At 47.5% G+C, this 15,226-nt stretch overlaps 1 protein-coding gene across 5 annotated transcripts in view; it reads left to right on the forward strand.

Annotated features, from left to right (window-relative positions):
* The window catches only part of CDON (cell adhesion associated, oncogene regulated), a 58,069-nt gene that overhangs the window by 25,273 nt on the left and 17,570 nt on the right, over window positions 1–15,226 (forward strand). For all 5 annotated transcript variants that reach the window (XR_009489313.1, XM_059867025.1, XM_059867024.1 and 2 more), the window contains 7 exons: window positions 740–1,009; window positions 1,935–2,273; window positions 6,773–7,065; window positions 10,279–10,453; window positions 12,645–12,773; window positions 14,078–14,284; window positions 14,918–15,099. Coding sequence is in view for 4 of the 5 variants with exons in the window: in XM_059867025.1 (XP_059723008.1) it covers window positions 740–1,009; window positions 1,935–2,273; window positions 6,773–7,065; window positions 10,279–10,453; window positions 12,645–12,773; window positions 14,078–14,284; window positions 14,918–15,099 (1,595 nt within the window). In the remaining variant the exon portion in view is untranslated. The remainder of the gene's footprint in view (window positions 1–739; window positions 1,010–1,934; window positions 2,274–6,772; window positions 7,066–10,278; window positions 10,454–12,644; window positions 12,774–14,077; window positions 14,285–14,917; window positions 15,100–15,226) is intronic.

Below are 15,226 nucleotides of genomic sequence, written 5' to 3' on the forward strand. Positions count from 1 at the left end.
TTCTCAGCCTTAAGCATATTAAAATAAAGAATACAGATCTGTTTATAATGACCATATCCCATCATTTCTCCCAAGTTAAAATCCGTAATTATTTATCTCTTCAAACCATTTGCAGTCTGAAATAATGAAATAGTGAAGGATAACAAACTCCAAGGGAAGAACTGATCCATTTATTTTCCTACAGAGTGCCAGTTTCAGTAATGTGCCAGGGACCAGATTTGCTTCTTTTGAGGTCGGATGTGAACAAAAGCTGGTGAGGGAAGGTGATATGTTTGGATGAGAGCATCAACAAAAGCAAAAGAAACATAATCATATATTTGGCCTCTTTTGTTTGGCTGCTAGTTGTTCCTCACCTCCCCTTTCCATTGTAGCAGATTTTCCTGGTATTTGTGTTTTTCTCCATTCGTGACAGATTTTGTTTGGGTTTTAAAATGTGTGTGTTTGAGTTACTCAGAAAACAGGGTGTTGATGCGCAGCACACCTCTTTTTGGGGGGTGTTGCTAATTAATTGTTTTGAAAGTAGAAGTCTTTTTATTTACAAGATTAATGCAAATATGTGGCTGTTGAAATAAAAGGGAGAAACCATTCAAATAAGCCCTTGTGTGGGAAAACCACCTTTGGGCTGTGCAGCCTGTGGTACTTGTTCAGCCTTTGGATGTGATAAGGCTGTGTAATGTTTCAGAGCAGTTTTTTCAGGACTTAGTCTAAGTCATTTATGTAGAATCATTTCCCTTTGCAGAACCTCCCTCACTCTCCAGGGGGCTGCAGGACAAAACCGTGGCCGCGGGGGCAAGCGTCCATTTCTGGTGCGAGGCTGGTGGCAGCCCTGCTCCCAGCCTCACCTGGCTCCACAACGCGGCTCCTCTCCGGCCCTCCCCACGGCATCTCCTCACAGGAAACCACCTGCGGATCTGTGGGGTCACCCTGGGGGACTCTGGCTTGTACCAGTGTGTGGGAAGCAATGGAATTGGGTTTGTGCAGTCCACGGGGACACTCCGTGTCCAGCCAGGTAGGAGCACTTGCAGCCCTCGAGAACTCACATTAAGCATTTATACTTTAAGCTTTATTCTCTTGTGGTATTTTTTCCCCCTAGATTATGTATTAATTTGTTTCTGACCACTAATGTTACAAAGAAGGTGCTTTCAGCTGGATTTTAAGAGATGCAGGGATTTCTGGGGCAGTGTGGCTACTTGATACTTAAAACCTGGATTATCCGCTGCAATCAAATCAGCTTATGATTTGGACTTGATGGGATTTATTCTTAAATGGAATCAGGATCCTGTTGTGCTGGGTGAGCTGGTACTCCTAGTAGTATTGGCTGCTGAGTAGTTAAGCCTTTTCCATAATCAAGTTTACACAACAATCATCAGGTTTGGGGTTAATGCACACTTCCCCTCTATCAGATTGGCAGGATCAGGTTCCAGCAGTCTTTTTGATCTCCTTTGTCTCTAAGATACCTTCTAATACCCAGAGAAGTTGATTTCTGCTGGCACAAGGATGCTGGAAAGATTGTCGCTGTCCCCGTTCTGTCCCTGTCATGTGTAGCCGAAGATTTGAACCTTCTCTGGACCTGTTATGGTTGGTGTGAGCTGTGCAGAGCCTGGCTGAGCAGAGATTTCGTGGCCTCTGTGTGTGTGGAGTGGACTAAGCCAGTCTTGCCTGTGCTGCGTTCCTCACTGACAGTCAAGTCTTTGTCATTTAGAGAATTTAGAGTGCAGTTTGAGTGTAGGTTTTTACCAGCCTTCTCTAAGGTGAAGTCTGTGCTGATCTCTTCAGTCTGGATGGGAAGTCTAGAGATGCTGTGTAGAGAAGAAATAGTTGTTAAAATGGTTAGAAAGATCCACATGTGATGTTTTAAATTGTATTGACTTGTTCTGGCATTAAGTGTTGAATTCCCTTCGTTGAATTCATTCTTTGGTTGTGTTTCCCCCCAGGCAAAGACTCTGTCCCCATCATCATCTCTTCCCCAGCCAACACCACTGTGGTGGCTGGTGGGGATGTGACCCTGTCCTGCAATGCCACCGGCCTGCCCGCTCCTCTGATCCGCTGGTACGACAGCAGAGGCCTCGTGATCAGCCCCCCCAGCCAGGGGCTTCCCCCCAAAGCACAGAGCCCTCCCCCAGCAGGACCAGAGCCCTGGTGCCCCTCGGTGCCCCGGGCGGGCTGGGGCTCCCTGCGCCTGCGGAACGTGACCCCGGAGCAGGCGGGGCAGCTCCGCTGCGAGGCCAGCAACGAGCACGGCTCTGCCCTGGCCACAGCCTTCCTGGCAGTCGGTAAGTTGAAGCCCCTGCCTTCCCTCTCTCTTGGCTCCCTGAGTTAGGTGAGAAATGCCTCCAAGTAAGAAATGCGTGGCAAGCGGGTGGGGCGGAGTCTCATGGGAGGGAAGCAGAGGAGTCTTAGAACTTCACGGAGCAGATCCTCCAACCCACCTTAGGCAAAGGAGGAATGCTTTGTGCCCTTCAAAATGTGCAATGCCCTTCAAAATGTGCATTGCATGGGCTTAGCATCTTCTGTGTGAAAAAAACTATCTGAGGATGTGTCAGATTAAGCCCTTTTCTGACTCAGAGATGGGGCAATTGAGGACAAAATGCCTTTCATGACTTAAAGCCAATCATCTAAAACTACCCCTTGTAGGTTCTAATACAATGCATCTTTCATAGTTCTGTCTCCAAAGTATCTAGTCTTTTTTACAAAACCATCCTTTAAAACTTGTTTCTATTTCCATTTCTCTCTCAGCAATATCTGTCCTATTCCATGGCATTTCTAAGTCAGTATTTCTTGTCTCAATGTTTACACACAAATACATATTATGTGAGTCTTATGTCAGGTTTTGAGAATTTTCTACAAATCCATTTCCCACAAGGGTGGTATTTTTTATTTATTTCTTGAAATTGCTACTAGGAAAAGACAGTACTTACATTAAAGCAAAATGGGAAAGAGCCTTTCCTCACATTGGAATATTATGTGACATTAATAACAGGTTTGAGCTCCCCCAAGTTCCCTTCACAAGAACCAAGATACAGATTTTTAGTTACATGAAGTTACTTAAGTTTCTCAGCTCTTTCAGCACCTTGCCTCAGTTAATTTAGCTGAATGCCAGGGAGATTTCAGGTTAGTGGGATTTAATATGTGGCCCCATATTTAAAGTTCTTTGGTTAGAGTTTAAAACTCCTGTAAATAACATAAAAAGATGCTTAAAGGTTCACTTAGGGGAAAAAAAGAAAGAAGAAACCTCAAGAAAGTGATCCCATCATGTAGTTTTATAAATCAGTTATTTTTGGACCTTGCTGAGTGGAAAAACGAAACTAAATATCATCCCAGAATTCAGCCTGTGTTAAAGAGAAAAATCCCAGTGCTTTGCCTCAGAATTTTATGGCAGTGAGTTCAATTTTCATGCTTTGTTTATTAACTTTTATCGGTTTCTAATACGTTGTACTGGCTGCTGATTATGGTACAGAGGGTGGTTAAGGCATTTGGTTTTGATATAAAAGTCTCTGAGGACTTTCTGGGAGCTGTTAGGGGTTTAGAACAGCTCCCAGCCATGCCAAAGACATGCTCAGACACTCAGCTGTTTAATGAAGAATTCCTGCCAGGTAACACTTCCGAAGCACCTGAATGACTTCAGCTGGGATTCCATTGCTTCAGTAGAAGGATCACCATAACCACCTCTCAGCTTCAGTACCTGGTCCTGTAATTTGCCTTGTTCCAGCACACAGTAAGAGAGCCCATTTGGCTGAAAAATATATCCTTTTTTTCCCCTTCTGCTGGATCTATTCCAGGCTGTGATTCATTGCATGGTCTTACAGTGGGCAGGACAACTTCAGCTGCCATCATAGTGAGAAACCACCAAAATGTAAAATGCCTCAGGATCCTGTACCCACGGCCCTCCCTTTTTTGGGTCTTTTTTAGACAGTTGCAAGAGCTTCCCAGAGCTACTGAACACTAAGTTAAATCTCCAAAATAACTTCATCTGATGGAAATTAAGGAGAAAAATGCACTGCAGGCAGTCTGAGTTGCAGGAGAGGGAGTGAAAAACACAAGGAGCATTTAGTCTATGGAGGTGGGTGTTTCAGGGGCAAACAGGCTGAAGTTGCTCCTACAGAAACCTTAGAGAAGCTCTGAGAAGTCCTAATGTGATTTGAAACGCGAGCCAGGTGTGGGTGACCTCACTGATGTGCTGTGTTCAGGTTTTCAGAGGGCTTCCCCAGCCTGTGCTGAGGTATTTGGAGAGCTTGGAAAGAGGGAGGATCCTGTGGCTGGTAAAGGAGCAGGGAGGAGGTGCCTGGGAATGTGACCTGTTTGCACAGCAGAGAAAAAACCCAGAGCTGCTGGCTCTGCCTGTGGCTGTACCCTGGTCAGCAGCGGAGCAGGAGAACAAGCGAAGGTGCTGTGAAACACAGCAGGTGGGGAAGGGTTTCTGCAGGAGGAGAGGGTGGAAAAGCGAGGGCTCTTCCCTTCAAAATGGGGCGGCTGAAGGGGAGAAACAACAGCGGGTGGTTGACTACTGGGTATTGTGGAATGTGTGAGTTGGAGCCAGGCTGGGAGAGTTGGGATTGTTCATCCTGGAGAAGAGAAGGATCTGGGGAGATCCTAGACCCCCTTCCCATGCCTAAGAGAGCTGGAGAGGGTTTTTGTACAAGGGCCTGGAGTGACAGAACAAGGGGGAATGGCTTCACACTGCCAGAGGGCAGGGTTAGATGGGATATTGGGAAGAAATTCCTCCCTGTGAGGGTGGTGAGGCCACAGAGCAGCTGTGGCTGCCCCATCCCTGAGAGTGTCCAAGGCCAGGTTGGACAGTGCTTGGAGCAACTTGGGATAGTGGAAGGTGTCTCTGCCCATGGCAGTGGGGTGGAACTGAATGGCTTTTAAGGACCCTTCCAACCCAAACCATTCTAAGATTCTATGAATACATTATTTTAATGCCCAAATTTGGGTCATTCAGTCCTTCTCTGGTTACTGGTGGGATCAGGATTTTGGGTGTGTGTGGCCTTTGGCCTGACTCAGCTCAGTGCTGCTGGTGTTCCTGGTGGGGTTGGGAAGCTGAGGAAGAAAAAATCTCCATGGCTAAGGGGGAAGGGATGGCACTGAGAGCAACAGCCAAAAAAAGTTGCATAATGACACAGCAGCAGAGAGAAGGCTGATGTGCTGGGTTATATGGGTAGTAATTATACCAGAAACTTTGCAAAAAGAGCTTTGATCTGAATTACTCAATGGGAATTGTTACCCGGGGCTTGTTTTCCAAAGCAAAAATACAACAGCCCAGCAGTTGTTGACGACTCCCCTCCTGCAGCAATAAACACAGCGCTGGCTGTGGGTCTGCTGTCACCAGCTGAAACCACAACTCATCCTCCACTCAAAGAGTCCATGTCCCCAGTGCCAGCAGGCACCAAACCATGCCCACCCACGTCCTCGAGGTCCAGTACAGTGCTGAGGGCCTTCCACCTCCTCCCATTTGTTTCCAATATCACGCCCTTCACACTGCTCCACTGACAGCAGAGATAGCCTTTCGCTCAGGGATTGTTCTGGGAGTGTCTGGCATTTTAGGACCATCTGGGCTTTGGGGACATCCTCCTCATGTTGTTGCCTTCTTCCTGTCTCTGAATTTTGTGGCATTGCTAAATAAATGAGAAGAAACAAACAAGGAATGCTTGCCGAGAGCATGTCTTCAATTTGAAAAGAGAACTTTCCTTCCCAGCTTTTTAAAAAGTGGCCAAAAATAGCAGCCACACGTGCTGCTGGTATTTTAATGGAGGTTTGAAGGAATCTGAGTCAGCCAGGCTAACACTGCCTAGGCTTTACATTACCAAGGAATTTGTTTGTTTTGTAAACCAAGTTCCCTTCATTCCCTTCCCCTTCCAGACCCCAGCACGTAACATAAACCTACACAAATCTGAAAGGACGGACAGGGCTCTGAACATCTGGCTGTCCCACGGCTGCCGTGTGCAGCCTTGAGGAGCTGTGCTGCTTCCCAAACCTTCTTGCTTTAAGTACTGATGTTTTCTTGTCCTGGATAATCTCACATGTCCAACCTGCCACCCTTTTTCTGCCTGGAATTCTGACAAGCCCAGCATCAGCCAAACAGGGCTTTTTTTTTTTTTTTTTTTGTCTTGTGGCCTCTTTTAGACTACTGATACTATATAGATTTCTTTTTCATACCAGCAAAAGTAAATAGGATGGAGGAGGCTGGAGAAGGATTTCTAGAAATGCATTGGTATTAAATTGCATGTAGATCTTCCTGTAAACTGAGTTTATTCTCAGCATAAATTTTCAAATGAAGTAGTTGAGTTGTACAGCTTTCAAAGCATCTCTAAATTACAGCTAAAACCTCAGAAACTGGGGTAGGAGAATGTCCTCTTGTGTGCATGCCAGTGCAGGCCATGAAAAGTTCCTTGTACAACGACATACAAATTACTCGGTTTGTCTCACAAATTTAGCTAATACTTATTTATTTCTTTTAACATGCATTGCCGTGACTTAATTTAGTGGAGATACAGTCAAACTGTGCCTGTAGACCTTGAGTTTCAGGTTTTCTCTCTTGCTACTGTGAGAAAAACACCAAACCAAACAAAACAAACCGAACCCCACTGCTGTGCCCTGAAAAAACACCCAGGCCGCAGCTTGGCACCAGGCTCAGATCTGTGTGGGCACCTCTGGACCTGGCGTTTTGCAGCAGGGCTTGTTTGGAAATGTCACTCTGAAATGATTTAGTGTCCCCTCAGCGCGGGGCGAACGTACGTCATCGTGGGGATGTAACCAGACCCTCCCTTTGCAGTTCCTTCAGCAACTGGCACGAGAGCAGGAGAAACAGCTCCTCTGGAGCTTGCCCAGAGCGACGAGAGCGGCGGAGATTTTGGTGCAGAAATGGCACTTTCAAGCTCGCTTCCAACAAAATCTCCTCTGGACGCGGCCGCGATGGAAAAAGCGTCGAGCGCCGCCGCGCCGCCCGAGGCGCCCATCATCCTGAGCCCCCCGCAGACGCCGAAGCCGGACACGTACAGCCTGGTGTGGCGGCCGGGCCGCGCCGGGGGCCTGCCCATCAACGCCTACTTTGTCAAATACCGCAAGGTACCGTCCCCAGCCCTGCCCAGCCCGCGGGACACAGAGCGGGTCTGGGGGTCTCCCAAGGAACAGCAGTGCTGGTGGTTGTGACCGCCAGTCAGGGGTCTGATGGCTCGACCCGGATGCTGCAGCCTTCCCAGAGAGAGCTCCCGTAGGAGACAACTTTTAGGGGTCTCAGGAAGTCCTTCAGCCGCAGGGTAACCTCAGCAAGGGGCAGGCACCTCATCTCTTAGCAGTGATTTCAGCTTTTAGCAGTCATTTCAGCTCTTAGCAAGGATTTCAGCTCCCAGTGACTCCAGCTCTGCCTTGCGAGGTGTCCCCAGGCTGACACAGGGACAGAGACAGCAGCTCCGTGTAGCAGTTCCACAGAGTTCCTTTATCCCAGCAACCCTGCAGAGGAGGCCAGTGATGACAGCTCCCTCCTGAACAGGGCACAAACTGGGGTTTTTATGGGGAAAAGCGAGGTGGTACAAAGGAGGAAAAACCAATGGGTTATAAAGAATCTACATGGGACTCCAAAGCATGCTGAGAACTCACCATGACCAAGGAGGGTTCCTCAATCCAGGAGGGTTGGGATGATCTTATCACAGCCCACTCAAGGGCCATCTCTCCTAGGGAGAGGTTTGGCATGCTTATCTGTCTCCACAGTGGTGTGAACCAGGACATGGATTCAGGCCAGGCAGAACACAGTGTCTGAAGCACAGTGTTCTTGTGCCCGCACAGCTTATTTGAGGGATGGCTGACATTGTCACTAATACCCTGCCCTGTCTGGTTTTAAGTGAGATTTATCCAAACTTTTTGGTTCTTTACGGTGTCATTATGGAGAATGAGGCTCCAGGGCATGTTGTGTGCAGAATCAGTGGGGTTAAAAATGCATTTAAATGTGAGCCAGCTTGAATCTGCGTGTGAGAGCAGAAGGGAAGCTGAAGTTTACCTTAGTGCATCACTGAGTTTGCTGGTCTGGGTCCCAAAAGGACTCAATGAAACTGAAGTTGAAAACGAAGTTAAAATACTGAAGTTAAAATATGAACTGAAGTTAAAATATGAAAGTGAACTGAAATTTGCAGGGCAGTAGCTACTGTGGCATTAAAAATGGTGTGACAACACCAAGCTCTTTTGCTTAACACTTGGTGGGATTCCTGGGGTCTCTTATGCAGAACCAGGAGTTGGACTCCATGATCCTTGTGGGCCACTTTCAACTCAGGAGGTTCTGGGATTCTAAAATCAGAACCAAGCAATGCCTGTGTCTGTTCTTCCAAGCAAACCAGTTTTCTGCGTGGCAAAGCTGTTTGATTTATTTTTCATAAGCTTTTTAATCCTCTACATCCTGATCTTGTCTTAGCCTGGAGGGAATGCTTAGATTTTTGACCTGTTGGTTCCTGAAAACCAAGTGCCAGAGTTTGTTGGTGATAATTTCTCTTCCAAAGGCGGTTGGTTCACATAAGCCCTGGAAGCTCTGAATGCTTTTTTGACCTTTTTGACGCTCTCCCTTCTCTCACACCAATCCTTTCCACATTAAATGTGCTCACTCATGCATTTCTCAGCACTGAATTTATCCTGGTTTTTAGGGTGGTGCTCTCTTTGTGTCATTAAATTATTTTATTGATTTCCCTCTTTTAATAGAGGGGGGAAAAAAAAAAAAAAGGCAGGGGAATAAAAGCCCTGGAGTGGCTGCTGCTGAAGAAAATAGTTGAACAAAGACCTCTGGCATAACCTTTGATAATCCACAGCGTTTAGATCTGCCTCCAATGTTTTATTAAAGTCTTATATTGTTTAGTAGTTTATTTTTGGTGGAATCTTTGTCTTTTCCTTTGGGATTTGGGGTAATGTTTTCCAGCAAAGGTCAAGTATTAAGAGACTACCCAGAATGTCTTTCTTTTCTTTAATAGAGCTGGTTATTTCACTGCTAAGTTTAAAAGTGGTTTTGTTTTTAAAAAAAGGAAACGTGCATTTGTAAACCCAAATCTTTGGTCTCGCTGCTGACTTTTTTGCCACCCTTAAGGAGTTACTAAGACATACTTTTTGTTGCCCATTTTAGCCAATAAATATTTTTAAATGCTGAAGTACAGGGAAAATGGGCTAGTACAGGGAAAGTGTCTCATTAGGGTATTGGGTCCAGCCCTTTAGTAGCACACAGCTGAAGGCTGACTGAAGGCTTGAAAATCATTTGGGGTCTTGTAGATTTAGCTATAAAAGAAAACAAAAAGAAAAAACCCAGTCAAAACCAACTGTGTGTATATGTGTGGAGAGGGAAAATAAGTTTATCCAAGGAGTGCTGTGGTGCTTATTCCAAGGAGTGAAAGTGGGTGCAAAGCTGCTGATTTGTAGTAGAAGCACTTGGAGACAAACTGTAGGAAAATGTAGGAAAGCAGTTTTGAGGAGCAGAGGTGCTTCGGGGTGTAGTGCGGGGTGTGAGCAGTCCCCAGTTCTGAGCATGCCATGCTGATGGTTTCTCTTGTGTGCAACTGGAGACAAATCATAGGTGAATGTAGGAAGGCAGTTTTGGCAGGGAGCAGAGGCGCTTTGGGGCGCAGTGCGGCGTGGGAGCAGTCCCCAGTTCCAGCATGCTGTGACAGTTTCTCTCGTGTGCAGCTGGAGACAAACCATAGGTGAATGCAGGAGAACAGCAGGAGGAGCAGAGGCGCTTTGGGGCGCAGTGTGGGGTGTGAGCAGTCCCCAGTTCTGAGCACACCATGCTGACAGTTTGTCTTGTGTGCAGCTGGAGACAAGCCATAGGTGAATGCAGGAGAGCAGCAGGAGGAGCAGAGGTGCTTTGGGGTGCAGTGTGGGGTGGGAGCAGTCCCCAGTTCCAACATGCTGTGACAGTTTCTCTCGTGTGCAGCTGGAGACAAGCCATAGGTGAATGCAGGAGAACAGCAGGAGGAGCGGAGGTGCTTTGGGGCGCAGTGCAGGGTGTGAGCAGTCCCCAGTTCTGAGCATGCTGTGACAGTTTCTCTCGTGTGCAGCTGGAGACAAACCATAGGTGAATGCAGGAGAACAGCAGGAGGAGCAGAGGTGCTTTGGGACGCGTGCGGGGTGGGAGCAGTCCCCAGTTCTGAGCACACCATGCTGACAGTTTCTCTCGTGTGCAGCTGGAGACAAGCCATAGGTGAATGCAGGAGAACAGCAGGAGGAGCAGAGGCGCTTTGGGGCGCAGTGTGGGGTGGGAGCAGTCCCCAGTTCTGAGCACACCATGCTGACAGTTTCTCTCGTGTGCAGCTGGAGGACGGCGTGAGCGCGGCGGGCGGCTGGCACACGGTGCGGGTGCCGGGCAGTGAGAACGAGCTGCGCCTCACCGAGCTGGAGCCCTCCAGCCTCTACGAGGTGCTGATGGTGGCCAGGAGCGCTGCCGGCGAGGGCCAGCCGGCCATGCTGACGTTCCGCACCAGCAAGGGTAGGTGCAGCACAATGTGCCCTGTGTCCTGGCCTTCCAGAGACATTTATTTAATGACATCAGTCATTTAATGGCATCTGCTAAGCCATATGTGAAATATTCTGCAATTTATTTGCTAAAGAACGGCCTCTAATAGCTAAAATTGCTGGAGGGCAAACTTCCTTGAGTGTGAGGCTGTTGGTAAGTAGAAGCTATTAAAAGCTTGATAATATTATTTTTGGGGTGATTGTTAAGGTTTGTACTGTGAGGTCTCTCTTGCTTTAAGGAGCAAAGTCAGGAGCAGTCTGTCCTTGTTGAGGTTTTTAATCACAGAAGAAACTCTGCACCATTGAGTTTTCATGTGTCAACAAAGCTGTTCCTGGTTTGCTTTGCAGACACCTCAGTGACAATCTCTGCTGACCACAAGCCAGCTGTTCTGATAGTTGTGTGCAGACAGCAACAAGCACAACATTCCTAATCAGAGTGTTTTTTCTTTCAAGTTTGGACTCTGGTGCCTGTGCTCTTTAGCATGCAAACAAGTAGATATTTTTTGTACTACTGTCCAAGAATGGCTTTTAAGTGACAGAAGGCAGGATTAGATGGGATATTTGGAATAAATTCTTCCTTGGGAGGGTGGTGAGGCCCTGGCACAGGGTGCCCATAGAAGCTGTGGCTGCCCCCTCCCTGGAAGTGTCCAAAGCCAGGCTGGATGGGGCATGGAGCAACTTGGGATAGTTTAAGGCGTCCCTGCCCAGGGGAGGGTGTGGATCAAGATGAGCTTAAAGGTTCCTTCTGGCTCAAATCCTTCTGGAATTCTAGATGGACAGGATAGCTTAAAATTTTTTAAAAGAATTGAATACCTTCATTACATTTGTGAAACATACGTAGATCTTTTACCCTATCCTTATCATCATTCTGTCAATGAACAGGTACAAAACTGATGGTCCTCATCCTCTGAAAATCTCTCCCCTGCTAAAAGAAGCCAACAACTCCCTAATTGTGACCTACCCACCCCCCAGCACATCTCTGCCTGATGAAACTTTGGGTTCTTCCCAGGCATCTGCCTAACAACTCCAATCCTGGCTGAGCTACTACTTGCTCTCCACAGCCCAGCAGACACAGCCCCAGCCTGCACCACCCTTGGCCAGACATACAGAAATGTTCAGTATGGCTGACTGGTTCCTCACCTGCTCCAGAGGGAGCCTCATTCTTCATCTGCATCCATCAGCACGCTAGATGAGGAATCTATGGCTCCTGCTTACACAAAGAAACCTCTAACACAGGAGTCCTTCTCCTGTTCTCCCTTCATGGGCTGTGTGCTACCATGAGACCAAACACCATTTTGAGAGGCCACAGTCATCCATCCTCAGCCTCTTCTCAGCCATCCCCTCCCTTGCACAGACCCTCAGAGGATGAGTCTGAGGAGGATTCTCTGTAGAACACCCCACACTTACCTGATTTTTTGCACTACACCTCCTCCCTTTATCATCACAGGTGCACATTCCTCACCCCACCTTCCTCCACGAGTCAGGTTCAAACAGCCCCCAGGGTATTGTACCAAACTGTGGCAAAATCCCATTCCAGCCATACTTTTCTGTAAAAGACATCCTCGTGTTCATACTCACGTTCCTCCTCTTACAAACCCTCCCAGCTTACTGGGGGGGCTGAGAAACTTCACACCAGCAAAGCCACTTGTCACAGCCCATCATATTAAACCCAGGTGATGCTTCCTCTTCACTGTCCTGTGGTCAATCCCTGGCAAACTCGGGGGAGTCAGTCCTGCACCCCACCCTGCTCCAGTATCCCGCAGCCCCTTCTGCCACAGGTCAAAAGCCCTTTTAGCCTAGTGTACTGGGTCCAGCTGCTTCCACAGCATTTTAACTCCTTCTCTAGACACTTATTTCAGTGTGTAATTTTCCCCATCTGGTGATGTTGTGATGAGTGGGCTTGGCAGCACAGGTGGGAGCTGGCAGCATCACCACTAAGCACTGTGGATGTCAGTACTGCAGATGGACAGTCACCCACCCACAGCCTGGGTGGGAAATCTCTCTAGCTCTCCCAGAGAAACTCCCTGATTGCTATCCTGACTGTCCAGCTTGGGATTTGAAGCCAGGGCAGCACGTTAGCAAGTGACCTTGTAGACTGAGCATTGACAAACAGCATTTCCTTATGCAGGCCCTACACTGATGTACTGTCTGTCATATCTTCTTAGAAAGAACATCATCCTCGAAAAACACACAGGCTCCATCTCCACCTGTAGGAATTCCCAAACATCCCATTGTTCACGAAGGCACAAATAACTTTGGTGTCATCCTTCCGGACCTGTCTCGCCACAGCGGAGGTAGGAGTGTGGATCGTTTGTGATTTGGGCACTAAAAGTTGTGTTGCAAGGAGCTGTATCTGAATTAACCTGTGTTTATTACTGCTCCAGGTGCTTGTATTGCCTCCTCTATTTCCTTTTTACTCTGAGGTTACTCTGTTGCATAGGATATTTCCTAGGGTGCTGCTGCCTGCATGTGTGGCTCTCAAAAAACAAGAGAATTTTTGCTTGCAACCCATATTCTTACTGCTCATTTTTAAACCTGTGGTATCTTTTTGCTGAATACTCTGGTTTTCTCTTTCCTTGCACCGAGAAAGAGCCAGAGGAAGAGGAAATGGGAAATGGCTGTGTCTGAGCTTTAAGTTCTCAAAGTGTGTGATATCTGTTCTGAATGTTTTCCTGTGGCTTCCCATGGACAGGCTTATTTCTGATGGTGAGGAGATATAAGCACTTCCAGTAGATGTGACTTTTGGCCTGGTTTCCAGTGAAAAGAGCACGTTTATAGTCCTTTTTCTCATCCCCCCTTCCCCCAGCCTTTGAACTCCTTGGCCTGGTTCAGGCAGATTTACTTAGGGGCTGAGATCTCAAAGGTATCTAAAATTTGGGGTAAAGCCAGAGGTGAGTGGAGAGGTTTAATAACACAGGCAAGGAGCTGAGCTTGTGGCAGCACTGAATGACAGAGGAGCCACACAAGGGCCTTACTTGTGCCTGGCTGCAAATGCTCAGCTGCTTCATGCCCCAGAGCTGCCAGCCTGCTGCTCCTTACTCCACTCCTCTCCTCAGCACCAGCTCCATGTTCAAGAATCCAGGCGGGTTTAGTAAAGCCTCACAGCTCTTACAACCAGATTTACTAACACCTCTCTTTCCCTTCTCTCTGTCCCACTGCTGCCTGTAACTTCAGTGAGTTCCGTAAGTACATCCTGGTGCATGCTTTGTTCTCTCTTCCTCCTCGTTTCTGCAGCACTCGATAGCGCAGATGGGTTGAAGTCACATTGGGTCTGGGGGGATTTTGGGGACTTGAAAATAATAACCATGTTTTTCTTGTTCACCTAGTGTATGTGTCTATTTTCATGTAGAAATGGTTGGAATAGTGCAATACCATATATTTTTTAAATATTATATTGGTAAGATAATCCGTTCCTCTTGAATTGCTCATCATCCGTTCTTTTCAGCAGAGTAAGGGCAGTGGTTTCAGGAGGATTAAAGATTCTCCTTGTTAATATGTGAAATCCAACACAATTGTCAGCAACAATTCTAATCAGTTGTTAGTGAAAATGAAGTTTCAGCTGACTCTAATCCTCTTGTACCTGAATTTCCCCGTTCAGTTCCAGAAGCTCCTGACCGACCCACGATATCCACGGCCTCGGAATCATCTGTCTACGTCACGTGGATCCCCCGTGCCAACGGGGGCTCCCCCATCACTGCCTTCAAAGTGGAGTACAAACGTCTGGGTCGCAACAGCGACTGGCTCGTCGCAGCTGGAAACATCTCTCCCTCCAAGCTGTCTGTAGAAGTTAGGAACTTGGAGCCAGGTATCAGAAATTATCTTTCATTACTGCAGCTCTTCGGGTTTTTTCGTTTTAACTTCTGCTTGGATTACCCCATTTCTGCTCGATTAGGTTTGGGTTTTGTGTATGGCCTAGGAGCTCATTACATGAATTCAAGTTGATTTCTGGCTTTCCAAGTGGAAAAAAAACCCACCATAATTTAATACTTGTTCATGTGGAGAGGAGGGTTGTGTATCACTGCTATTTTTAACTTAATTGTCCTTCTAGTGAACACTCAGAATGTAGAGAAAAATGCATTAATGGAAAAATGTCTGTCCTGACTTCTTCCAGTGTCTAGCCCTGAAAACTCAGGCAAAAAACACAAGAGAAGATGGAGTGGATAGTGATAGGGATCCTTTGAAGCATCTTCTCAGTGCCCAGCAGTTTAGGGATTTCCTGGGCTGATGGAGGTATCTCCAATAGCCTTTGGATTTTCCTTGAGTGACTTCTAGAAGCTGTCTATATCTCCACATCAGCCTGTGGCGAGGACTCCTCTCCTTTTCTAACTGGATGCTATGCAAAAAGTACTTCCTAATCTGTTTAGTCTCTCCTTGAATCCTCTTTCCAGCACTTGTTTTGCTACAAGGGCTTCTTTCTTTTCCCTCTTTCCCTTAAAAGGAGAAATGTACAGGTTCCGAGTGATCGCGGTGAACAACTACGGGGAGAGCCCGCGGAGCGCGGCGTCGCGCCCCTACCAGGTGGCCGGGTTCAGCGGCCGCTTCTCCAGCCGGCCCATCGCCGGCCCGCACATCGCCTACACCGAGGCCATCAGCGACACCCAGATCATGCTGAAATGGACGGTGGGTGCAGTTCTGCCTCGTCTTACCACAGTTTGTACTGCAAAGTTGAGGATTAAGAGCTGTTGGCGAAGTGGTGAGCGGGGGTTTTTCTCCCTGCGAGACCGGGAGATGATCGTGTTCCTGGGAC

Source organism: Haemorhous mexicanus, chromosome 24 (genome assembly GCF_027477595.1).
Source record: "Haemorhous mexicanus isolate bHaeMex1 chromosome 24, bHaeMex1.pri, whole genome shotgun sequence".
Lineage (NCBI taxonomy): Eukaryota > Metazoa > Chordata > Aves > Passeriformes > Fringillidae > Haemorhous > Haemorhous mexicanus.